At 41.7% G+C, this 27,929-nt stretch overlaps 2 protein-coding genes across 3 annotated transcripts in view; one reads left to right on the top strand and one right to left on the bottom strand.

Moving 5' to 3' along the window:
- The window catches only part of LOC308087919 (H-2 class II histocompatibility antigen, E-S beta chain-like), a 662,842-nt gene that overhangs the window by 118,170 nt on the left and 516,743 nt on the right, over window positions 1-27,929 (bottom strand). The window lies entirely within an intron of this gene.
- LOC308089196 (protein FAM219A-like) lies at window positions 4,510-24,492 on the top strand (the record flags this gene model as incomplete). 2 transcript variants are annotated; one of them, XM_080433769.1, is made up of 6 exons in its annotated part: window positions 4,510-4,536; window positions 7,102-7,204; window positions 10,055-10,160; window positions 11,192-11,272; window positions 12,150-12,210; window positions 24,337-24,492. In XM_080433769.1, the coding sequence occupies 6 exons, from the start codon at window positions 4,510-4,512 to the stop codon at window positions 24,490-24,492; spliced, it is 534 nt and encodes a 177-aa protein (XP_080289895.1). The 2 variants fall into 2 exon arrangements, with proteins under 2 accessions (XP_080289895.1, XP_080289894.1); XM_080433768.1 differs by having other exon boundaries at window positions 4,510-4,581; window positions 24,334-24,492.

The raw sequence follows: 27,929 nt of genomic DNA, 5'->3' as shown, positions 1-27,929 counted from the left end.
ACAACGCGTCACGATGCGACACGTTGTGAGCTTGTAGATCGGCTATTTTCAAATAGCATAGGGCTAAAGTGGTTAATGTACGTTTTATAATGTAATCATTTAAATCTGCAAAGTAACTAAAGTTTTCAAATAATAGTGGAGTAAAAGTACAATATTTGCCTCTGAGATGTAGTGGAGTAGAAGTAAAAGTACTGCAAATTGGAAATACTCCAGTAAAGTAAAAATACCTCAACATTGTACTTAATTAAGTACAGTAGGCCTACTTGAGAACATGTACTTGGTTATTTTACACCACTGCCCCACAGTGTCAATAGCCTAAATAAACATATAAACCCCTTATAGTCCTTGTGTGTTGTAACTTAAAAATGTCATAATGTAGGCTACAAATACCACAACTCAACTGAACTGTCACTTCCAAACCAACTGGTGGTGATGCCAATGGACCCTTCGCTAAGCCCCACCCACTCCACTCTGTGACTGGTGGTGCGAAGTTAGTCACACCCAGGCCTGGCAGCGCCTGGCAATCTCTGCTTCTCACCCATTGACTTGCATGTTAAATGACGGCTTTTCCCCTTTAAAATAATCGATCATTTCAGCAGCAATAGCTTCAAAATCTCTTCTAAATCTAGTCAACAAGGCCTGCAGTAGGCTATGCACTGGACAAATGTGCATGACATTATTTCAATAAACTAAAAACACGGGAAATGTTAGAGGGCGTAATAGTCATGGATACACGACGGTCGTCTGTCTCGACCGTCATGGATGAATTTCAACCTGGTGTTTGCACTTTCTCCATTTATAGCCCGTACATCTACAGAAACGTTCATATTTCAAACATAAAGTGCTTATCCCATGGCCATGGATGTTACATTTATGTACGGGCTCTCAAAAGTACCCGTATCATCCGTATTGTTCAATAAAAAGCATTTTAATCTGATCGGTGGCCATTTTCTTCATATGCTTTCAACTAAGCGACCCTATCGGTTGGTAGGTGTATTGCACTCTGATACATTATAACTATGAGAAAATGGCCACCGATCGGATTAAAATGCTTTTTATTGAACAATACAGAATATACGGGTACTTTTGAGAGTCCCGTGCATCATTTTAACATCCGTGGCCATAGGGTAAGCAATTTATATTTGAAATCTGAACGTTTATATAGATGTACGGACCGTAAATGGAGAAAGTGCAAACACCAGGTTGAAGTTGATCCATGATTGTAACAGGAGTTTTCATGTACCGCAGGGTAAGACTACAGTAACAGCTAATAAATAGACGAACAAATGAATGAATATACTTTAACGTGCGGAATCCGAAACAGGCAGCGCTGTGATTCTGAATTTTGTTACGATTACGGTGATTAGTGACACCACCTGGGCGAGTGAGTCGTGTAACTTTCCCGACGTTAAACTGTGTATGTGTTCAACAACTCAGCCATGCAGCCTTGCAGTTTAAACGCAGATTTCAGCTTGGGAAAATAACCATCCAACGGTTTTGGGTACGTGGAATCTGTTGCTGGTTCATCACCATTGCGTTATCTGGTATGATTCCTGTTCTTGCTATTATGTTGCAAATTATTGTGTGTGTGTGTGTGTGTGTGCGGGCGAAATAACATTGACAGGCAGCTATGGCAGGTGACGAAAGCTTGCCAGACCTGTGCCAGGCTAACAACGGTTGCTAAGCTGGCATTGGACAATCGCTTTTGGGGTGGGGTTTAGCGAAGGGTCCATTAGTCATTTGACTCAGCTGTCTCTCTGTGTCTGTGTGTCGACCGTCATGGATTACCTTCAACCTGGTGTTTGCATTTTCTCCATTTACGGCCCTTACATCTACATAAACGTTCCGATTTCAAATATAAAGTGCTTACCTCATGGCCACGGATGTTATAATTGTGTACGGGCCCTCAGAAGTACCCGTATCTTCCATATTGTTCAAGAAAAAGCATTTTAATACGATCGGTGGCCATTTTCTTCATAGAGTTATAATGTAGCAAAGTGCAATACACCTCCCAACCAATAGGGTCGCGTGGTTTAAAGCATATGGTGAAAAGACTGAGACATGGCCACCGATCGGATTAAAATGCTTTTTATTAAACAATACGGAAAAAACGGGTACTTCTGAGGGCCCGCACATAACTATAACATCCGTGGCCATGGGTTAAGCACTTTATATTTGAAATATGAACGTTTATGTAGATCTACGGGCCATAAATGGAGAAAGTGCAAGCAACAGGTTGAAGTTAATCCTAGTCATGTTTCAGGGCTAAAACAAACTGCTCAATAAAACATTATATATTCACCTCACTTCACACAGCAATGCTTCATCCTCATTAGTTGCTGCTTTTTACCAAGTAAAAGTGAAATTAGACGCAATTTCATCAATTCCTTAATGCTAAGCAGTTCATTAGTTAACACACCTGCAGAAAACTTACCTGTTTGGTGGGATGGAGATCATTCTGTTCCCACAATCACACAGTGTCTTTTAGAAGCTTGTTTCACCACCCTGCTAAACACTGTTAACTCCACTCAAAGTAATTTTATATTATGAGTTGTTTATTTCACTCTTTTTATTTCTAGACAAAGCAAGAGTGTGTAACAAACACTGTCAAATGTTTGCTGGTAGGTGTGTGAGAGGGGGAGGGGCGACAATTAGAGGACTCAAATAGACCCTCCCCTCCCTGCTTCCTGTAGTTCTCAACCTGTGGGTCAGAACCCCCAGGGGGGTCCACACGTGTTTTTGTTTGGGGGGGGGGGGGGGGGGGGGTGCGGTCGGTCCCCAGATGACAATGAAGTGACAATTTAAGGACTTTTAAGACCTTTGTAATTTAAGAGTAAGAAAGGGGAAAAAAACACTATTACTGCATCTAAAGTAATCAACAAACAATAAAAACTGGTCAAACATTGGCCAAATTGTCAAATAATATAAGAAAGAGGCAAACATTTTCAAAATAGCCGATCTACAAGCTCACAACGCCACAAACATGTGCGTCATATCATGACAGGTTGTGAGCTTGTAGATCTGCTATTTTCACTAGCAAAAGTAAAAAAAAATATTTGTCTTTGAAATGTAGTAAAGTATAAACAAATGTAATAACACAAATACCCAATAAATACAGTACTCCAAAAATGTAAGTAGCCTGCATTACTCAACTACTGTATACTACTTGTCCAACAGAGGACTGGAGTGTCATAATTCGCTAGGGTAACAATTCCGGTGTGACAGCCTAGACGGCGACACCGTGACGGTTTCACCGTCTAGGCTGTCACACCGGAATTGTTACCCTAGCGAACTCTGCCACCCCATAAACACAGAAGTGGGTGTCGGCCTGGAGTCTCCTCACCGTCGTCATATTGGTCATCACCAGTGTTGCCAGTTCCGCTTATTATAAGCGACTTTGGGCGTGTTTTTCTGTAAAGTAGCTTGTAAATATTGGTAGTTGTGGGTTGAGGTTTTTTTGGGCTTGTTTCTAAAGTGTAGTTGTTTATTTGGGCTTGTTTCATAAATGTTGTTTAAACCAGTGGTTCTGAAACATTTTATGTCAGGACCCCCAGATTAATATCCATTTGTCTGCAGAGCCCCTTCTAAAAATGTGTTGTTAAAATGTTTCACTTTTCACAAAAAAAATATCTGATCTACAAGCTCACAACGCGTCCCATCGCGACGCGTTGTGAGCTTGTAGATCTGCTATTTTCAAATAGCCAATACATATAGGTTTAAAGTGTGGCCTAATAAACGTTTTAGCCCCTGTAAAAAGTCTAAGCTCATCACCAGAAATGCCCCCACCCCCCCCCGACAGGACCCTAATGGAAACAAGCCATATTGCTTTCTTAGTTTTAATCCTGTAAAACTGTACTTTCTGTGCTTTTTAAAAAACAACATAAAGAATCCAATCAATCAATCAAGTCAAGGACCCCCAAATTAATATGTATTTGTCTGCAAAGCCCCATCTAAAAATATGTTGTGCCAGGGACCCCCATACAGATGTGTGTTGTTAAAATGTTTCGAAAAATATTCAAACTGTTCAGCTTTTTCCCCCAAGATTGTTGCTGAAAATAGCAGATCTACAAACTCACAACGCGTTGCATCGCAACGCGTTATGAGCTTGCAGATAGGTTATTTATTTTCCAAATAGCTATAGGCCTAGGTTTATAAAGTGCTTATGTGGCCTGTGTAGTCACTTCTGTTAGGCTTTTTTTCCCCCCATAGACCTGGTTGCTTATTTCTCACGCAAAATCCAAAACCTGGCAACGCTGATCACTCGTCTTGGCAGCAGGGATGAGAAACCAAACCACTGGGATGATCCTTATACAAACCTGAGATAAAATACATTTTATTCATTTATTATCATTATCGATCAGCCATCACCACAGCGCACGGGCAGGCAGCCCAAGTGTTCAACATTAATTGATCTATTCAGGAGGAGGGATCGGGGGAGACATTATTATTATATAGATATTATTACTATTATTATTATTATTATTATTATTATAGAAAAGCGTCGCCAAAATGATGGAAGAAATAGACAGGTTCCAGGTGCCTATACCCGCCGTGCAGGAGGAGACGGAGGGAGAGCCACTCGTATGTATTATTGTTTCATATTTAATTATAGAGATGATGCTGAAGATGAATCAGTGCTTTTTGGGCCTTTTTGTTGTGAAGAAGACCCTGTTGTTGGCACACACAAAAAAACACGATACAATAATATCAATTTGATTATTTGAACGATCAGGCCTATAATAAAGCTATTTGATGATTCTACACTGTGGCCACGAGTCTAAAATATATAGGCTATAAATAAGATATTATATATATTATCTGTGGCCATATATGAGTCTAAAAGATAGGCTATCAATAAGATATTATATATATAGGCTATTTTATTATAATGATGATTCTCACTGTGGCCATGCGTCTAAAATATAGGCTATAAATAAGATATCATTATAAGCCTGACAAGCATCATCATAACCAGAACAGATGGTATATAGTAGACTATATGATAAAGACTATAATTGATCATGATTGGTTTTCTGTGGCTGATATAGATCAGGTTTAAAGGCTGTTTAATGATGGGATGGTTGGATCTGCGTAGTGAGTGAGGCTCAGCATCATCCGTCATGTCTGGTGAAAACAAGCAAGCATCCTCCTCAGTGGTGGAGGAAGTACTCACTTTTTATACTCAAGTAAAAGTATCAGTACCACAGTGTAGAAATATTATGTTACAAATAGTAGTCATGTATTCAAAATGTACTTTTTTGAGTAAAAGTACAAAACTAGGCATATTGTCATCTATGTGTAAAGCACCAAAGGTAAAATTACCCATTATGAAAAATGTCCCATTTCACAGGTTTCAAATAATCAAAATATTTTGAAAATAGCCATCTACTTGTAGATCGGCTATTTTCAAATAGCTTAAGTATGCGTAAGTGGTTAATGCATGTTTTGTAATAATAATCCAAATCTACAAAGTAACTACTGTATAATTACAGTTTTCAAATAATTGTAGTGGAGTAAAAAGTACAATATGTGCCTTTTGAAATGTAGTGGAGTAGAATTAAAAGTACAGAAAATTGGAAATACTCTAGTAAAGTAAAAACACCTCACAATTTTACTCAAGTACAGTACTTGAGTACATGTACTTAGTTATTTTACACCACTGATCATGTCTCACTATAGCTAACATCCTCAGTATCCCTATAGTCCAGTGGTTTTCAAACTTGTTCATGTCATGGACCCCCAAATTGCTATGTATTCCAATGGTTCCCAAACTGGGGCTCTGGACCCCCAGGGGGGTCCCCATATGATTAGCTTATAATGTGTAACATTGTTTTCTCACTCAACAGTAAACAAACCAACACACAGCATATAAGTGTATACAGGGTATCTGCATATTTATAAAGTTAGAATTGTATTAATTTTAAGACCTTTTTAATACCAAAGTGTGGCCACATAGTCAAATATTTTTCACAATTAGATCGGATATTTTCACAAACTGAGCTTGTAGATCGGATATTTTCACAATTCACAATATTCAACAGTGGAACAGAGTCAATCTAAATGTAATGCCTCAACTCCAACAATTCCAAGTGCTTGTCAGGGTGGGGGGTCCCCAGTTCAAATATCATTATTTTGGGGGGTCACGGCCTGAAAAGTTTGGGAACCCTTGCTGTAGGAGACACCAGGGCATCGGGGTCATGATAGCGGCTACAATAACATGTTTTCAATAGCTGGGTTTATGTGCTACACCAGGGGTCTTCAACATTATTCAGGCCAAGGACCCCTCAGCTGAGAGAGAGATGAAGCAGGGACCCCCACCACTACATACTGTATAACATTGTGTTGCAGATTAAACCTTTTCATAGATTTCATAGATAGCTTGATTGACTGTCAGTGTTATATAAATTAATGTGCTTTGTTTATTTCAGACATTTAACCACTTAAACCCTCAATACTTGGTAAACGTGACTCTGTACTTGGTTTGCTCCTTTTCCCCCTCTACACCAAACCACTTTGCCGAAAATTGCCGATGTTCAAGCTCACAACGTCTCGTGCCGTGAGGCGTTGTAGATCTGCTATTTTTGGCTAATGTTCCCTTCAGAATAGGGATGCTAGGGTCTAAGTGGTTAATGTAATATATATATATATTTTGTTTAAAGTTCCTATCTCACAAAGATTTGCCGGCCCCCCTGTAGTAACTCTGAGGGCCCTCTAGGGGTCCCGGACCCCCTGTTGAAGACCCCTGTAGCTAGAGCAAAGTTTGTGCAGATCTGTTACTACAGTAGTTTTTGGATTGTTAGCCTATTATACATTCACGTCTGTTCAGGTTACGTAACAAGCCTGGGCTATTTATTATGAAGTATTATTTTCATAATACCTCATATAATAGCCCAGGCTTGAATCAAATTATCAATTTAATGATTCATGAAATGATTCATTTTGATTCAATCGAATGCCCATTCCCGTGAGTCTGATTTTCTGTCTGTCTGTCTGTCTGTCTGTCTGTCTGTCTGTCTGTCTGTCTGTCTGTCTGTCTGTCTGTCTGTCTTTCTTATCTGTCTGTCTGTCTGTCTGTCTGTCTGTCTGTGCACGTGTCTCCAGGACCCGGCTTCGTCCACCTCGGCCTCAGAGGCAGAGTCGGACCCCCGGGAGGGAGAGCCCGTCATCATGAACTACAAGCCCTCGCCCCTGCAGATGAAGATAGGTACGTCAGAACGATCGCTCACTGAACAGTGTTCATGAATACATTGTGGCCTCCTGCAGCACCGACTCTCTAACTTTTTACATTTCAAGGAACCCCCGTAACTCTCAGAGTGTACAAATGGAACCACATTTTGTACTTGACTACAGTCCTTGTGCCTTGTATGCCTTTATATCTTTAATGCATATTTTCTTATTTTTTTTAAAGATTTTGACTTGGGCTTTTTATGCCTTTATTATTGCTAGGACAGTAGGCTGACAGGAAATGGGGAGATAGAGATGGGTAGTGACACGCATGCATAATCTTCATAATCGTTGTTGAAAAACATCCATGTTGAAAAATGTTCATATAGTTTCAAATGTTTAATAAAAAAATGTGGAAATAGCAGATCTACAAGCTTGTAGGTCGGCTATTTCCACTATTAGTTTTTTTTAAAGTTATTAAATATGTCAGAAATGTCTTTGTATATTTAGGTTATTTGTCATATCTGCCATGTGCAACTTCACATCCTAAAAGCCAAACAGAAATGTAATTTATATATATTCCAGTTTTCAACGACAGAAACACAATATAATCTATGGTAATAGCTCTAGCACCTCAGAGGATTTAAACGTATCGTGTCAGACAAGATCAGGATGCAGTCCTCCAAGGATCATTTTCAGCACCCTGGACAGCGACAGAAATTAGGAGAAAACGTCTTTCGTTGTTGTTTTGTTCCTTTTACAGTGCCACTTTTTCTAATTCAAACCCTTCATTAACCACATGAACCCTACCGTCCCTATTCTGGGGCAAACATTTGGCAAAAAAATGCAGATCAACAAGCTCACAAGACGTCTCGTGAGCTTGTTGATCGGCTATTTTTGGCTAAGAAATTTGGTACAGAGGGGGGAGGGAAAAGAACAGGCTGGATATAGAGCCCTGGGTGACCCCGGTCAACTAAGAATTAGGGTTTCACTTGTTAATCAAGGGTATTTAAAACGGCTCATATTTAAATGATTTGAAACGTTAAAATCACCTAAACTATCTTGTCTGTGTCTCTGTGGATAAGTGGGATATACCTAGCTAATCGATTCGGTTAGCTAGGTATATCTATCCATCCATCCATCCATCCATCCACTTTATTCATCGCAATTAACTCACCGTTATGTTCATCGCGATTAATTATTTTAATCGCAATTAATCGCATATTTAATTATTTGAGCCATTTGGCGTATTCGTAGTTTAGGATATATATATATATATATATATATATATATATATATATATATATATATATATATATATATATATATTCTCTTCTTGATTATTTGATTATTGTAAAGTCCCCCCATGGTTTTCTACCCAGAGACAGACAGTGGCTCCCTTACTGTCAATCAGCTTAAAATCAGATTAAACATAATTCCCTTTCCAGATGAGCCCACTTCCCTCTGATATCATGGACTCTACTTCCTCTCATGGAAAATACTAAATGTCACTGTCCTTTATAGCAGTGGTGAAAAGTAACTTTAAGTACATTTACTCTACAACTACTCTACTGTAGTACTGTACTTGAGTACAATTTTGAGGTTATTTTATTGAGTATTTTATATTGTTCTGTGCATTTATTCCACTACATCTCAGAGACAAATATGATGTACTTCTTTACTCCACTACAATTGTTTGATTATTTAGTTACCGTAAATGTTGTACTTTGGCTATTCTAAAATACGATAGCTGATCTACAAGCTCACAGCAGATCTACAAGCTCATAGTGAGCTTGTAGATCTGCTATTTCTGAAAGGTGTTGACATTTTTTACAGAATTTTGAAAAAGTCTGTATAATGAGTACTTTTACTTTTGGTACTTTAATTATATTTTGATGCCAGTAATTGTGTACTTCGCGCCGCGTTTCGAGCTTTTATATCTGCTACTTCTGATGCTTTTGTGTGAAAATATGGAGATAAGATGTTTCTGCCTGACATCAACAATATGTTTTATCCGTCTGGCTGGTCAGGCTGAATTAAATACTACAATGCATTTCCTTTTGGGAAATGTAGACTGTCTGATATGTATGTTTGATAACATCACAATTAAACCAATTAATGTAAGAAATATATGTTAACCACATTAAACCGGGTGTCCCCTGTTTTGGGAAAATTCGAAGAAATTGTCAACGTTCGTCAGAATTTATGTCTCTTTGTTTTATTTCAAAATGATCTTGTGAGTTCATAGATCTGCTAATCTCTTCTGTTTGGATTCTGAGTGCCTTGAACGTTGTTCACTCTTCACTCAATTCATTCTGACGACTAAAACTATGACGAAAAATGTTCATTGAATGTTTCACTGACGAAAACCAAATTAAAGCTAGGCTATATGATGACTAGAATATATTGACAATTTCGTCAATAAGAAAAGTCATTTCATGCTTGGTTGTGCGTGGGAGTCACGCTCCAGAAATAGCAGATCCACAAGCTCACAACAACACGTCGCACTGGCAGGCAGCAAAGTATAAATCAAGCAATCAGCCAAGATACATTTTAGTCGACTGAAATATGAATATATTTAGTCGACTAAAACTAGACTAAAGCATTTCAGATGACTAAAATATGACCGAAACTAAATTAAATGGAATTTTATTAAAAAGACTGACTAAAATTCAATCAAAACAATTGTAACACTGCATTCTAAATACCACAATGTATTATGTGTGTTATGCATGTACCTTTAGGCCCTAAAAGTGAGGTAAATAGCTAAATGTGTGTGTGTGTGTGTGTGTGTGTGTGTGTGTGTGTGTGTGTGTGTGTGTGTGTGTGTGTGTGTGTGTGTGTGTGTGTGTGTGTGTGTGTGTGTGTGTGCGTGTGCGTGTGTGTGCAGAGAAACAGAGAGAGATGGCCAGAAAAGGCTCGTTGAAGAACACCAACACGGTGGGCAGTCCTGTGAACCAACAACCCAAGAAGAACAACGTCATGGCCAGAACCCGGTAACAACCTGCTGAACCTTCACTTCAGCGCTTCTCAAACATTTTCATCATGTCAAGGACCCCCAAATTGCATAGCGTTTGGCCACAGACCCCCATTTCAAACGATGTTGTGCCAGGGACCCCCGTAAGGGACGATTTGTCAAACGTTATTGAAAATAGCCAATCTAAAAGTTCACACGTGAAACATCGTGACGGGTTGTGAGCCTGTGGATTGGCTATTTGCAGATAGCCGAAATAAGAGCTAAGGGTTCCTATTTTGATGGCAGAACTTGGTCTTAAAGGGGAATTTTTGACTAAAGTTTTATTACCTTTTCTATGATGTTATGATATCTTAGGATGAATGGTACAGTGAAAAAGTTTCATAACTCCACCCCTGGTCCGCTACAGCTTAAAACGTGCGCGGATAGGCCTTAGGTTAGATCACATATTTTAATAGCTTTTCTTTTTTCTTTTTTTTTTAGATCTGATGTTCATAGTGACAGAACACTATGCAACCAAAAAAAATAAAATAAAAAAAACCTAAGTCTCGCTAGATGAGATTTCGAGATTTCAATCTCGTCTAGCGAGACTAGGTTTATTTTTTAATTTTTTTGGACAGTGTTCTGTCACTATGAACGTCAGATCTCTCACAAAAAAAAAAAAAAAAAAGCTATTAAAATATGTGATCTAACCTAAGGCCTATCCGCGCACCTTTTAAGCCGTGGCGGCTTAGGGGTGGAGTTGTGAAAATGTTCTACTGTACCATTCATCCTAAGATATCATAACGTCATAGAAAAGGTAAGAAAACTTTAGTCCAAAATTCTCCTTTAACTTGCGCTTGGGGCATGGACGGATTAAAGTGAAAATTGGCCCTGTGCACAGAATCACCACAGATTACATGACCAGACAGTAAAGCTTGTATGTTGTGTATGTGTTCTCTCTGTGCCTCTCTCTCTCTCTGTGTCTGTCCCTCTCTCGTGTGTCCCTCCGTGTGTGTCTCTCTCTCTCTCTCTGTGTGTGTGTGTCTGTCTCTCTCTCTCTCTCTCTCTCAGCCTGGTCGTCCCCAACAAAGGCTATTCCTCTTTAGACCAGAGTCCCGATGAGAAGCCCCTTGTGGCACTAGACACAGACAGGTAAAAACACACACACAAACCAGTGGATGGAAAGTACTGTATTTGTACTTTACTACAATACTTTTACTTCTACTCCACTACATCTCGGATCCAAATATTGTACTTTTACTCCACTGCATGTATTTGAAAACTTTGCTTACTTTGTAGATTTCTATTATTATTACAAAATATACTTTAACCACTTCAGCCCTATATACATTTCGATTTGAAAATAGCAGATCTACAAGCTCACAATGTGTTCATTGTGAGCTTGTAGATGTGCTATTTTCAAAAGAATTTTAATACATTTTATACACCTGAAAACTTGTGAAACGGGACATTCTGCATAATGAGTTATTTCTACTTTTGGTACGTCAAGTACATTTTGATACCAACACTTTTGTACTTTTACTCAAGTAAATTTTGAATTCCGGACTTTTACTTGTAACAGAGTATTTCTAGATTGCAATATTGATACTTTTACTGAAGTAAAAAACTTGAGTACTTTTTCCACCACTGTCACGCACAAACACAAACACAAACACACATCATGTCTGTCTCTCTCTCAATGTTAATAAGCCTTTATTGTGTTTTTATCCTCAGTTATATTATGTTATATGTCGTACAGTAGAGCTGCTGATGTGCTCTTTCCTTTTATCACCAAATACATCTTTGCAAAAGAAAATATTTGCAGATCCACTTTGTTCAGATGCAGGTGTGTTGGACAGTGACAAATGAAGCCATCATAAAGAGAATGTTTCATGAGCAAAAATCCCGCAACTCTGCTCTTGCTCAGCAGTGTGTGTGTGTGTGTGTGTGTGTGTGTGTGTGTGTGTGTGTGTGTGTGTGTGTGTGTGTGTGTGTGTGTGTGTGTGTGTGTGTGTTTTGTGTCTTCCAGTGATGACGACTTTGACATGAATTCGTCCAGATACTCGTCGTCAGGATACTCCTCAGCCGAGGTGAGATGTGTGAGGGAGCACGTACTGTAGCTATGCAATGCATTCTGGGTAACAGCACTCCAAAGAGCTCCAAAGTGCTGTAGTCAGTAAACAAATATAAAATACTAAGAGTAAAACAATAGACAGGGGGGAAAAACACAGACACATTGCCTAACGGAAGCAGCAACTCTTAGTTTGATTCATGGAAAGCCAAGGAGTACAAGTGAGTTTTCAAACGTGATTTAAACAGAGGCCAGGGTGTGAGACGCTCTAACATGGGGTGGAAGATCGTTCCACAGTTTGGGTGCTATACAGCGTAAAATGATCTGTCCCCCCCTGGTCCTCAGTCTTGTTTTTGGGACCAGAACAAATGACTGGTCAGTTGTAGACCTCAAGACCCTTGTAGGGTTATTGGGAGGTATAGAGACATGAAAACAAACATTAAAATCTTAAACTGAATCCTGTAACAAACAGGGAGCCAGTGGAGAGAGGCAAGAATCGGGGAGACGTGATCATACTTCCGTGCCCCTGTTAAGAGGCAAGCGGCAGCGTTTGGGACTAACTGTAGGCGTGACAGGCAGGCTTGGCTAACGCCAACATAAAGTGCATTACAGTAAAGTCGGGTTGAGATAAAAGCATGGATAAGACGTTCGAAACCTAAAAAGGGTTATACAGCAGACTTATCTTCATAAAATTGGTCCTCCCTAATGCTCAATATAAGATGGTGTGTCTCGTTGGAGGGACAGTTCAGAAACCTTGCAGCGTGAGGCATTGTGTGCTTGTAGATCTGCTATGTTGGGCTAATGTTTCCCCGAGAATAGGGATTCTAGGGTTCAAGTGGTTAATGTAAAACAAACAAAAAGGTTCCGACCACACAAAGATTTGGAGACCCCCCTGTAGTAACTCTGAGGACACCCTATAGGGACCCCGGACCCCCTGTTGAAGACCCATGCTCTATACTAGTGTAACACCTGTGTCGAAAAGGTAATGTAAGACAGTTACCTAATTACAATGGAGGGTTAGAAGTTGGACTAGTTACTATAGGTTCGTCTACTGGAGCCAGAGGGGTAAATGATGAGACCAGATGCAATCACTTTGAGTTGGCCGGCTCAATTTTATATTGAATGAAATAGGTAATATGAAGACAAACAAAACACTGTGCACAAACATACAGTAGGACAATAGGCAATGAATGAGGGAGGTATACCTTGGTATCAATGGATCTCTAAATCTGTAGGGTGCACCCAACTAATCTGACTGAATAACTGTATGCAACTTAGTTGCAGTATTAAACCAGTTCAGGTTCCAATATTTCACAATCAAATATACAATTAGGATTTGAATCCAAAATAATGCACTTCACATAAACAATAACCAGGACAATAAATCAAAACACACATTCACTGACAATGACCCATACACCACTAAGTGGCTATAGAATAGTCCCAAAGACACAGGGTGTCTGACCCTTAGTGTGTGTGTGTGTATAAGTGTCCACTGTCAAGATCTGCACTGCTCCTTGCAGGGCAGAGAGTTGTGTGTGTGTGTTGGAGCTAATTGTCCAGTCCTGCACTGTTCCTCACAGGGCAGAGGGTGTGGTGAGTATGCGTGTGTCAATGTCCAGTTCTGCACTACTGGCAGGGCAGAAGAGTGTGTGTGTGTGTGGTTCTGTATGTGTGTATCACCGCTCAATACTGCACTGCTCCTTGCAGGGCAGTGTGTGTGTGACAATTTCCCTACCACACTGAGGTCAAGGCTACGGCTCTGGGTCTGTCCAAGGAGATATCTATCACGTTCTGGGTTCTTCCAATCTTCATGGGTTAGGTTAGCTCGCCATCCTTGGTGGACCAGAGTCGGGCTGAATCAGAACAAATGTATCCAAACAAAAAACCTGACCTGCATAAAGCAAGGCCAGAGGCATCTCTGTGTTAATGTACCATAAACACAATACTGCATAAGGTTTCACTTCAAAATACTTATTGGAAATAAATACATTAAACCTTTCAAATTCACATTCATATAACAATATACAATTCAACAATAGTTCCAACAAAACAAAATAAATCTTCCTCTCACCGATGGTGGTGTATTCCTTACACTCAAATTAGTAACAGCAGGGTCCAGCAAAATACCATGTGAGTGACACACTATAAATAAAAAATGAGTGACATTGAGTACACATTCTTTTGATTGAATGAAATTATAATACACTTGGTGCAAAACGTTTTTTTAGCTGAACACAAAATAAACTTTAAATTGACTGTTCATTAAACAAACAGCCTAGTCACCAGCAGTGCTGGGACTACACATTGTGACTACACACTCTTAACACATGTTAGCCACCTAGCAGCTAATGCATCCAAACACTGTTTGTCACTCACCAAGGTTTGCAAATGAAATCAGCACCAGCACATCAGGGCTGTCTAGATGACTCAATGTTGCTTCTCACAACAAGCTTAAGTCATTAATGTTGTGTTCTGGTGTACACAACTGAGATTATTCTATATTTTCTTAAACTTAATCTTTTTCTGGTGCAAGAGACAAGGAGACTGTTCCCAAGCAAATGTTTGCTGAAGTGGCTCCTCTCTGCTCTCACTCTGATTAGCTGGAATTCGTTCCACCTGCTGTCCCTGCACACACAGGCAACAGGCCCTTGTTCAGACAGGGCGTTGTCTCTCATCTAATTGGGCCACAGCTTAATGTCAATCAAGCTGATATAATGAACTGATCTGAGGGGTTTTCTGTGTATCTTTTATGGTAGTGAGGGAATATGACTGAATGAATTGTCACTTGATGACTTTTTAACAGCTATTTATTTATTCATTGTAAAGGGTGATTCTGTCTATTTTAACCCATTTCTAGACCTGGGTTACACCCTCCCCTCTTGAAGGTAGGCCCGTCCCGGGACACTTGACATGGGTTGAATAGTCACTGGGGTAGAGAGAGCACAGGGCACCTGATTGGTAGGTCCCCGAGGATCAATTCCATTTAAGGAAATTGCGAAGGCAGAGGAAAGGCCTTGAAACAAGGACTGGATCACAGTGACTAGTGGGTTTCCCATTTCAGTATAGTGAAGCCTGTCTGGTTGCTCTCGATGCCTGAGAGACCGGCGGACTGGTTCCTCACTCTCTGCGTTTGGTTCAGCCGAAGTCACTGTCTCTGGTGAGTTCGTCACCGTTTCTGTTGGGTTGGTCACGGTTTCATTTGTGACTAGATCTGTATGGTCTGGCATATCAGCCAATACAGTGATTTGCTCATCCATATTGCAGGGAACCTCTTCCGAGGGTTCGTCTTCAATTGGGTCTCCACTGAATGACGAGTTCACTTCTGGTGAATCGTCAAGTTCAGGTGGACTAGGTTCAGGTAAGTCTTTATCTTCAAATAGTATGACATCTTCAGGTACTTGCTCTACATTTTCAGGAGAGTATTCGCCATTTTCAGGTAGGTTTGTGTCATTTTCAGGTAGGTTTGTGTCATTTTCAGGTAGATCATCCATACTTTCCAGTTCCTCTTCAACATCCATTGGAGCACTTCCCAGTACAGCAACAACTGATTCTTCAGGCAGATCAACAGTAGGCAATAAAGGGACATCATGCCTTGGGTCATGGTGAATTTCAGCAGAGGTTATACCAGGAGGCTGACTCGACTGGCGTGTTTCACATACTTGAGTGAATCCAGCAGGTTCAAACAACAAGGACATTGTTGGCAATAGGTCATCATCACTTTGAGAGAATACCTCATCTCCATCATCATTATTAACACAAGGATTCTGGCGTGTGCGTGGTCTTCTGACAGTCTTGGCTGGTACTGGTTGGTCAGGCTCAGTCACTGGCAGAAACCCACAGGCCAACAGGAGATCCCGATGCAGTGTACGAATTGGGCCATCTTTTGCTTCAGGCTTTACTGTATACACCGGGAGTTCCCCTGCTCGCTTCAGCACTATGTAGATGTCTGTTTCCCACTTGTCGGCTAGTTTATGTTTTCCTCGAAGGCGAACATTTTTCACTAGGACACGATCTCCGACATCCAAAGTAGACTCAGTGACCCTTTTGTCAAATCTACGTTTATTTCGTTCCGCTGACTTGGAAGCACTCTGGGTTGCAAGCTTATAGCTCTCCTCCAAGTGGCTTTTCAGATCCTGCACATACTTTGAATGTGATACAGGGGGTTTGTTGAGTGGTAAGTCGAATGCTAAATCTATAGGTAGCCTTGGTTGTCGGCCAAACATGAGCTCATATGGCGTGAACCCAGTGACCTCATTCTTCGTACAATTATAGGCATGTACAAGTGGCTTGACGAAGTCACGCCAGTGCACTTTGTCTTCAACTTCAAGGGTACCTAACATTTGTAAAAGAGTTCTGTTGAAGCGTTCAACTGGATTACCCCTTGGGTGGTAGGGAGTAGTTCTACCCTTGCGGATACCAGCAACTGCACAAAGCTCTTTGATAGTTGTCGATTCAAAATCTCTTCCCTGGTCGCTATGGAGACGTTCCGGAAAACCATAGTGACTTATGAAATTGTCCCACAGACATTTGGCTACTGTACGCGCTGTTTGATTTGGGGTGGGGATTGCCACAGCATATTTAGTAAAATGATCTGTGATGACAAGTATGTCTTTTGTGTTGCTTCTGTCAGGCTCCAAAGAAAGGAAGTCCATGCAGACTAGTTCTAAGGGCCTGCTAGTCTTTATGGACACAAGAGGGGCAGCTTTCTCTGGAAGTGACTTTCTTCGCACACAGCGGTTGCATGTTTTGATCTTTTCTTCAACGGATACAGACATCTTAGGCCAATAAAACCTGGACCTTGCCAAGTCAAGGGTACGTTCGACACCCATGTGACCCATATCGTCATGCAGACTTCTCAGTACAGCATCTCTCAACTCCTCCGGGAGCACTAATTGGTAAGTGATGTTTCCTTGGTCCTGCCTCCTCCTATACAGGATTCCATTCTTCAGCTCCAACTTATTCCATTCTCTTAGCAACAGGGCTACTTCAGGAAGTTCTTTCCTAAGAGTAGGAGGTGGTTTCTCTCCTGACACCATCTGGTTGAGAACATGTTTGATAATGGGATCTGCTTCCTGTTTGTCCTGCAGTTCTTGCTCTGAGAAGTGTGGAATGACAGGAAGACCTTGGTCATCTTCCAGCTGGAACGTGTCAGGTATGGAATCTGAATGAATGGCTAGAGACTCGACCAACGTAATCACAGGCTGAGAGGTGTCATGGTCATAGTCAGAGAAGTGTACAGTATGTCTTTGACAGATGGCTTGAATTACATCTTCACTAATTCCTTCTGAACTGTCGAACTCTGCCAAGTGATGGACTGCAAACTGACTTATTCTCTCGCGCTCTTTCTGTGAGGTGAGGTCATCGTTGAGAGCACCATGTGAGCGTCTTGACAGGGCATCAGCGTCAATGTTCTGCTTACCAGCTCGATACTGCAGCTTGAAGTTGTATGTGGACAGAGCTGACAGCCATCGGTAGCTGGTGGCATCAAGTTTGGCAGTCGTTAAGATATAGGTCAATGGGTTACTGTCTGTGACTGCGGTGAATTCTGCTCCATAAAGGTAGTCGCTAAATTTCTCAGTGACAGCCCATTTTAGGGCTAGAAATTCAATTTTATGAGCAGGATATCTTGCTTCACTTTGTGATAACCCTCTGCTTGCATAAGCGATTACTCTCTTACTTCCCTCCTGCTCTTGGTAAAGTGCAGCCCCCAAACCTGTGGTGCTCGCATCCGTGTGGAGGATGTAAGGTAGTTTAGGGTTAGCAAAACCCAAGACTGGGGCAGAAGTAAGCTTCTCAATGATTGTGTCAAAGGCTTGATGACAGGAGGGTGACCAACGACTCCCAAAAGGCTCCTTGGGGTTGTGATATGACTCACAGGTGTTCTTTTTCTTGCTGCCCTTACGGAGCGGGGGATAACCAGCTGTGAGGTTATTCAGTGGCTTGACTATTTGGGAGTAACCTTCGATGAATCTCCTATAATATCCCGAGAAGCCTAAGAATGAACGGAGATCTTTCAGGGTCTTTGGGATCGGCCAGGTGTTCAACGCTTGGAGCTTCTCAGGATCTGTCTCAACACCGTGCTCAGACACAATGTGACCTAAGTACCGCACTGATTTCTGAAAGAATTTGCACTTAGCTGGCGATAACTTGAGCCCATATTCTTTGAGACGATCCAAGACTCGTAACAGTCGGTGCTCATGTTCTTCAATGGTGTCTGAGAAAATGATTAGATCATCTATGAAGACAAGGACCTCTTTGAGATTCAAATCTCCCATGCATCGTTCCATAAGGCGCTGGAACGTGCTCGGTGCATTAGTGACACCTTGGGGCATTCTGTTGAACTCCCAGAAACCTAAAGGGCACACGAAAGCCGTCTTCTGTTTATCCGCCTCCTCCATCTCAATTTGGTAGTAGCCTGATTTAAGGTCAAGGACCGAGAACCACTTGGAACCAGTTAAGACAGAGAAGCTTTCTTCCAGATTTGGGAGTGCATATGCATCCTTAATAGTTTGGGAGTTAAGCTTCCTGTAGTCGATGCAGAGACGTACAGAATTATCTCGTTTGCGAACGACCACTATAGGAGATGAGAAAGGGCTCTCAGACTCACGAATAATGCCAGATTCCAACAGCTCTTGTAGATGCTTGCGGACTGCGTCAATATCAAGAGGATGAATAGGCCTCGCCCGTTGCTTGAAGGTAGTTGCATCACTAAGATTGATGTGGTGTTTGACTTTACCGGTGTGACCGAAGTCAAGATCGTGGTGTGCAAACACTTCCTGCCTGGCGAGGAGGCTTTGTTTTATTCGCTCTTTCCATTCCGCCGATAGAGGAGAGTTGCCGAAGTCGAAGCTGAGCTTTGAGGATGGCGGTGACTCTTGTGAAGTAGAAGTGTCATCAGCAGAGGTAACACGGCACTCTTTCAGAATCACCTGCTGAACAGCATTGACCTCAGCCAACACCGTCTTCGGTGGTATGGTTATGTCATGGTGGGTCTCGTTTCTCAATACAATTGGCAACTTGCCAGATTGTTTGGAGGGTAATGATATTAAAGAACTGGCTACTAGCAAACCACCAGGTAAGGAAGTCGGTGAGGGCTCGATGACAGCCCATTTTTCAGTGAGTGGACCACTCACATAGGCCAGTCCTTCAAGGACTACTGCGTGGCCTGCTGGAATGACTTCGGGTGTTTTGCTTGCCAGTTTCACCCATCCAAGGTTACCATCAGTGGCTCTTCTCTGTCTGAGCTCCAGGGTTTTCAACACTGCCTGATAGCCATAGGGTATCGGCTGATACTTGTCGGGGCCCTCTTCAGCATATTCTGAGTAAAGGACATCCATTGTATTGGTGCCGATCAGGACTTGTTCCTGAGCGTTAGCACGCAGATCTGGAACTATTAATGCTAATGTTGGCACTTCGATGTCAGTACCCAAGAACTCTTTGGGAAAGGATATGCTCATCTTGACGTACCCAAAGTAAGGAACTTCTTGGCCATTGGCCCCTTCAACTTGCAGTAAGTCTTCAATAGGATGAATGGTGAGACTGTTCAAGTGAGCATCATAAAATGAACGAGGGATGGTGGTGACCTGAGAACCAGTGTCTAGGAGGCAATTGACTTCCTCCCCTGCAATAGACACTAGAGCTGTACACTTGGCTCCCACCAAGCCTTTTGGCAGTTGCCCTTTTGATTGTTTGGCATTGGCTTGCTTACTTGAGACACGTTTGGTAATAGTGGGACATTGCTGTTCCTCAGTTCCAGTTCGCCCCGCAACAGGAACCTCTAATCGTTTAACTGTTCACCGTCAGTGGAAGGGTTTTGAGTTTCCCACTGGAGCTGTTTCTCTCTCAGTGTTCTTTTCTTTGTTGCAACCAGTGTGGGATTTGCTTCGTTAGTGCAGGAGGGCTTTATATGTCCGTCTTCACCACACTGGAAGCAGTACCATGGGCGAGGTTTTCCGACAGGCCTGTTGGCAGGGTTAGACTGCTTCACGCTGGTCTGTTTGACATGTTTCACTTCGGGTTCAGCAGCAACGTCTTTGGGGCGTGCTGCCTTGCTTTTTGGTTGGGTCTGTGTCTTCAGACTAGCAAGCTGGGTTTTGAGCTCAGCAATCTCTTTCTTGAGCTTGTCTGTTTCAGGTGTGGCCTTGGGTTCAGGGCATACACTCTGGAGATGAGACATAATACGTTGCTTGGCAACAGGGGGGTTCTGTTTGGTAGCACCAAAATGCTGCTTCATTCTTGAGACCTTGGCGGCCTGTTTTTCTTCCTCTGTCCTGAGAAGGAGCAGAAGTTCTGCGAAGGAAGGTGGATCCTTTTTGCGCTCAAGCTGAAGGTCAGTAATGAGGGTATTTTCCCAACAGCCACGGCAAAACTGCTTCAATAACTGTCTGTTAAACTCAGCTGGTGGTACTCCTCCTCTTCTCATAGCTGCACTTAACACCATTTGCAGTCTTTGAAGGTAGGTGGATGGTTTTTCACCAGCAGGATTATCTTGCATTGTAGCCATGAACTTTGCGAACAGCTCATCTCCGTCCTCCACTGTACCATAAGCTGAGTCAAGGAGTTCTACATAAACTGAGGGTGACGCTTGGAGGCTTAGGTGCTTGATGATATCAGCAGCGGGAGAAAGAAGACTGTCAAGAATTTTCCTTGTTCGGTTCAGATCTGAAATGGCTGGGTCTTTCAAGATGAGATCCACGTTGTTACGCCACGTGTCGTAGTCCACTTCATTATTTGGACGTGGACATTTTCCGGAGAATATTCTCAGGCGTACTGGGGCATAAAAGTGTGAAGCCTCTTCGGTTTTCACAATGTGCTCCACCACCACTTTTTGCACAGCTGGTGGATTTAAGTCACTTTCTGTCAATGGGGGGTATCTGTTCATTGTGGGGGGGACAGGTGTGTAAACATCGGTCAGGATTTTGAATTCAGTGGGAAGGTTAGTCAAATTGTCTGAGGGAAATTGCGATGACTGGGTCAGGGGACTGGGGGAGGGATTGTGGGTGTCAGCAGGGTTTCTCATAGTCACTTGAACACCAGATGTTTGAATTGGATTTTGTATTTCTCCATTTGCATCTGCAGTATTGACTGCTGAAGTGGAGGAAGGTGACTGGAGCTTCAATAGCTCTCCCTGAAGCAAATCTTGTAAGGACATTCCACTCAACTTTGCAATGTTTTGCAATTCCACCAGATAGCACTGGGTGGCGCTGTTACTGGCAGTTGGGGTGTATACAATGTCAAGGGCTCTCACCTGAAAGGTGACATCAGCTTGGGAGGGGCTCTTGTAGTTGAGTGGCAACTCAGGTCTCAGTGACTCCAGTGCAGCGCCATGAGTGAATTCAACAATTGTATTTTGGTGAAATTCAGAGTTGGGGCTGTCTATTTTTAGGATTCTATTTATTGACCCATAGGTCTGCAGGTGTTTCTCAACCTCATTATCTACTTCTGTTTGTGTAAGGCCACTTATTATGACTGCATTGGGAATTTTGATTGACTCACTCATAACAATTTCCATTTTTGCGTTGCGTTTTTTTCTTTCTTTTTTCAGAAATTAATTTATCAAAATGTGATTGGTGATCATTAAATACCCACTCAGCTCCTGGCTAGCTCGCCATGAAATAGCTTATGTAACACCTGTGTCGAAAAGGTAATGTAAGACAGTTACCTAATTACAATGGAGGGTTAGAAGTTGGACTAGTTACTATAGGTTCGTCTACTGGAGCCAGAGGGGTAAATGATGAGACCAGATGCAATCACTTTGAGTTGGCCGGCTCAATTTTATATTGAATGAAATAGGTAATATGAAGACAAACAAAACACTGTGCACAAACATACAGTAGGACAATAGGCAATGAATGAGGGAGGTATACCTTGGTATCAATGGATCTCTAAATCTGTAGGGTGCACCCAACTAATCTGACTGAATAACTGTATGCAACTTAGTTGCAGTATTAAACCAGTTCAGGTTCCAATATTTCACAATCAAATATACAATTAGGATTTGAATCCAAAATAATGCACTTCACATAAACAATAACCAGGACAATAAATCAAAACACACATTCACTGACAATGACCCATACACCACTAAGTGGCTATAGAATAGTCCCAAAGACACAGGGTGTCTGACCCTTAGTGTGTGTGTGTGTATAAGTGTCCACTGTCAAGATCTGCACTGCTCCTTGCAGGGCAGAGAGTTGTGTGTGTGTGTTGGAGCTAATTGTCCAGTCCTGCACTGTTCCTCACAGGGCAGAGGGTGTGGTGAGTATGCGTGTGTCAATGTCCAGTTCTGCACTACTGGCAGGGCAGAAGAGTGTGTGTGTGTGTGGTTCTGTATGTGTGTATCACCGCTCAATACTGCACTGCTCCTTGCAGGGCAGTGTGTGTGTGACAATTTCCCTACCACACTGAGGTCAAGGCTACGGCTCTGGGTCTGTCCAAGGAGATATCTATCACGTTCTGGGTTCTTCCAATCTTCATGGGTTAGGTTAGCTCGCCATCCTTGGTGGACCAGAGTCGGGCTGAATCAGAACAAATGTATCCAAACAAAAAACCTGACCTGCATAAAGCAAGGCCAGAGGCATCTCTGTGTTAATGTACCATAAACACAATACTGCATAAGGTTTCACTTCAAAATACTTATTGGAAATAAATACATTAAACCTTTCAAATTCACATTCATATAACAATATACAATTCAACAATAGTTCCAACAAAACAAAATAAATCTTCCTCTCACCGATGGTGGTGTATTCCTTACACTCAAATTAGTAACAGCAGGGTCCAGCAAAATACCATGTGAGTGACACACTATAAATAAAAAATGAGTGACATTGAGTACACATTCTTTTGATTGAATGAAATTATAATACACTTGGTGCAAAACGTTTTTTTAGCTGAACACAAAATAAACTTTAAATTGACTGTTCATTAAACAAACAGCCTAGTCACCAGCAGTGCTGGGACTACACATTGTGACTACACACTCTTAACACATGTTAGCCACCTAGCAGCTAATGCATCCAAACACTGTTTGTCACTCACCAAGGTTTGCAAATGAAATCAGCACCAGCACATCAGGGCTGTCTAGATGACTCAATGTTGCTTCTCACAACAAGCTTAAGTCATTAATGTTGTGTTCTGGTGTACACAACTGAGATTATTCTATATTTTCTTAAACTTAATCTTTTTCTGGTGCAAGAGACAAGGAGACTGTTCCCAAGCAAATGTTTGCTGAAGTGGCTCCTCTCTGCTCTCACTCTGATTAGCTGGAATTCGTTCCACCTGCTGTCCCTGCACACACAGGCAACAGGCCCTTGTTCAGACAGGGCGTTGTCTCTCATCTAATTGGGCCACAGCTTAATGTCAATCAAGCTGATATAATGAACTGATCTGAGGGGTTTTCTGTGTATCTTTTATGGTAGTGAGGGAATATGACTGAATGAATTGTCACTTGATGACTTTTTAACAGCTATTTATTTATTCATTGTAAAGGGTGATTCTGTCTATTTTAACCCATTTCTAGACCTGGGTTACACTAGCAATGATTACTATCGAAATATAGAGATTTAACTTTTTATCGAAACCCAAAAACCAAATAACACGATAGCTTGTTGCTGCCTTGCACCCACGACAATACAGCACCAAGTCTGACATCAGTGGTTTGTTTATTTTTGGAACACAGTTCTTATATGACACAATCAATGATTTCTCTATGGGATTTTCAAGAGAAAAACATTAACGCCGTGACAGGGCCTTATATTGGGAGCGACGTCAGGACTTCAGGACTCTACATACAGTATTGAGTATTTCAATAATATCCAATTATCGTCCAGACGTATTAGTCACCCATAATCACGTCAGAGCTGGAATCTTAATTTGACTATCAAAACACTGACTATAATAACTAGATTACCATGATCTCATTATGCTGCTTTGATTAATGATGGATTCCTGTGGATTACCGCCGTCTAATTGGCTTGTTTCTCACGCAATATTGAATCACGCAAATAAAATAAAAAAAACTCTCTAGGGTGCACACACACAAAAGCCAGAGTAGACATTAAAAATGATCCCAGAAGTGCTTTTTTAAAGTGAAATAGCCCTTTAACCTGTCCATCTGTCCCTCCGTCCGTCTCTCCAGCAAATCAACCAGGACCTGAACATCCAGCTGTTGAAGGACGGCTACCGATTGGACGAGATCCCCGACGACGAAGACCTCGACCTCATCCCGCCCAAGTCCGTCAACCCCACCTGCATGTGTTGCCAGGCAACCGCCTCCACTACCTGTCAAATACAGTAACCCCGCCCCCCTTCTCTCCCCGCCCCAACACACAACTTAACCCCTCCCCCCTCCAATCCTCATCTGCTGTTAGCCAACGGCAGCGACAGAGAAGCATTGTTAGAATATTATTATTATTATTACGACAAATTAACACATTTACTTACACACTACGATGGTGATAAATAATGACGAGGAAGATTAAAGGTTATGGTATATACACATACCAATACAAATACCCTCTTGGGATCTTTAGAGTAATGCAGATTCCTCCTATGGTAGGACATGCACGTGTGTTTAAGGCCCAGGGGGGGGTGGGGGGGGGGGGGGGGGGCTAGTGGTAGGGGTGTTGGTTGTAGGGGGTGTTGGGGGGATATGGGTGGGTGGGGGTCTCCTTCAGCTTGCCCTGCTCCTGGACGATGTGGTGTAACGCAGTGGTTCTCAAACGTTTTCCATGTTTCAAGGACCCCCCTCCCCCCCAAATTGATATTGTATTTGGCCACGTCGGACCCAGTGTTCATTTGGTTGACCACGACTAAAAGACTAATATTTTGATATTTAGTCCACTAAGACTAGACTAAGATTAAACCATTTCAGATGACTAAAATAGGACTAAAACTGAATGGTGTGTTATTCAAAAGACTAATCTAAGACTAAATCAGAATTTGCTGTTAAAATTAAACACTGGTCGGACCAACCCCCATCTGAAAATAGTGTGTCCCGGGGAGATTTGTGTTTTTAAAATGTTTTTTTTATTTTGAAAATAGCATATTTACAACTTCACTTGTAGTAGATTGGTTATTTTCAATGCACATAATGGTTAAAGCTGCACTATGTAACTTCCCTCTTCTATCCCGGTTTCAAACCATTGAGCTAATAGAGCCTATACCAGCTCAGTGGCCTTTTGGTTAGAGTGTCCACCCTGAGACTGGGAGGTTGGGGGTTAGATCCCCCGACTGTGTCACACCAAAGTTGCTCAGGGGATAAATTGAAACTTGACCATCAGGTCAAAATTCGGGTCAGATCCTGTGTCTAGGTGAGACATGACCTTTGACACGATCTAAATGTCTCAATAGAAGGGCAGGCAGGAGACAAAGTACAACCACCCCAATTGTATAAGTTATATTGTATTAACATACTCTACCATACAGATTGTATACGTTATATTGTATATGAATACAATAAAATTTTGTCCAATCTATATTATAGATTGGACAAAATTAAAATGTATAAGTTACATAGTGTGGCTTTAAGTGTAAACTGACTAGAGATAAAGTGACTCAACTCATTTTGCTGGGGACCTACTAGAACCCCCACCCCCACTCAAGGACCCCTGGGGGTCCCCGGACCCCACTTTGAGAACCACTGTTGTAACAGAACACGTCGGACACCTCGTAAAGACAAAACAAAATGTCAGCTGACGCTCAAAAGTGACTTTGAAGCCCCTGAAGATGAGAGGGGACCTATTATACTTTTGTTAATGTTGTTCAGCCAAAGTTTCAAATAATGACGTATAGACGAATGACAAAAGCTATTAATCAGGCAAATCATCACTGCAAATGAAATAGCATAATAGGCCCCCTTTAAGAAATATGATCATAATTGCTGCTGATTGGGCTGTTGTGCTATAGTCTTAATTCTGCTTGTCTTAAGTTGTATTGACTATTTAATTTTTTTGTTATTTTATTTGATCGCTTTATTGTTATTATTATCATTATTAATTATTTTATTTATTTATTATTATTATTTATGTTTGGTATGGTTGTAGGGGAGGTATTACCAAAGTGAAACTGTGGTCTTGTGAGCCAAGGCCGTTTCAATTCATATCCTATGAAAGTCACATGGTTTTCTAGCGGGGGAGAGGGGCGGGCCGTGACACGACGGACATGTGGCGTGTGGCCTATCTACTGCATCCCCACTTCTATCTCTACAGCAGTGGTTCTGAACCTGTGGGTCGGGGCCCCCATGGGGGGGGGGGTCCCCACATGATTTTTAAATAGCCGATCTACAAGCTCACGATCGGCTATTTTCACAATATTTATCTGTGGAACCGAGTCAAACTAAACGTAATGCCTCAACTCCTACAATTCCAAGTGCTGTCAGGCTGTTCAAATATGATTATTTTCAGGGGTCCCCAGTTCAAATATGATAATTTTGGGGGGGGTCGCGGCCTGAACAGGTTGAGAACCACTGCTCTACAGGACGTCAACAACACATCACACACAAACACACACACACAACATGTGAGCACACACACACAACGTGTGAGCACACACACACACACGAGCGGCAAAACAATCTCACTCCCCAAAATGCATATTGTGACTTTGTGGGACAAATGTGACCAAAACGTCAACCGTTTGACGGTGTCTTGGCAGTGAGAATGCATTGCGAGCGGAGCACCGCTTAGTACCAACCAGCTCTCATCCACTCTCTCGCTCCTCTCTCAGCCTCCTTTTCTGTCCCTCTCTTTACATCTGTTTCTCTTAGACTTTATACCTTCCTCATCTCACACACACACACACACACACACACACACACACACACACACACACACACACACACACACACACACACACACACACACACACACAATGCCATCATAAGATTTGGGGCGTCATTTTCCTTTGGTTTTCTACTGATAGGTTGGGGATCCTAAAGAATTGTAACCCTCTGACCCGGAGCACCATTATACTTAAAATCTCTCTCACACACACACACACACGCACACACACACGCATATCAGTACATTATTTGCAATTAAGAGTATGCCTTAAGTACAGAGATGTTTAAAAGAGGTGTGTACATGTATTTATTCCCATCCATCCATCCATCCTGGTTACTTTGTTTATTTGAGAGAGGATTTGCCGTCTGTGAAGGTATGCATTTTATTCTTTTTTTTTTTTTGCATTTACTCCAAGGGTGATAATTGTTTGTGTTTTATTTACTTTTATTCTTATCATTTTTTATTGATTTTGGTTGTACAGTAAAAAAAACTTCCGTTCCAGTATTTAACAGTTATTATTGTGTGTAGTGTATGACGACAAGAAATAAACTCAAAGACTGACAGAGCACTGTTTGAGCTGCCATTTATTTTATTATATTACTGCCTTACCGTCTCTGTCGGGTGGAAACCTCATTATGTCCAAAACTGTTACTTTTCAGGATTCAAATGAAAAAGCAGCAGATCTACAAGCTCGAAAAGAGTCGCTTCGCGCGCGTTTCGAGCTCGTAGATCTGCTACTTTTGATGCTTTTGTGTGACGCTGTAGCATGATCAAGTATAGGGCGTTAATTTGGAGATAATATGGAGACAAGAGGTTCCCTACAGCGATATACTTGCACTGTAGCAAAATGATATGGCCTTGTGCACATTGCGCTGCCTCTTGCTGCAGGCACGCAGTGTTTATTGTTTTAACCCAATCAATCCGGGGACGCATCTCTGTCATTTTAGATTTG

Source organism: Gymnoscopelus braueri (genome assembly GCF_963280865.1).
Source record: "Gymnoscopelus braueri genome assembly, chromosome: 7".
Classification (NCBI taxonomy): Eukaryota; Metazoa; Chordata; class Actinopteri; order Myctophiformes; family Myctophidae; genus Gymnoscopelus; species Gymnoscopelus braueri.
This window is presented reverse-complemented; position numbering and strand designations above follow the sequence as displayed.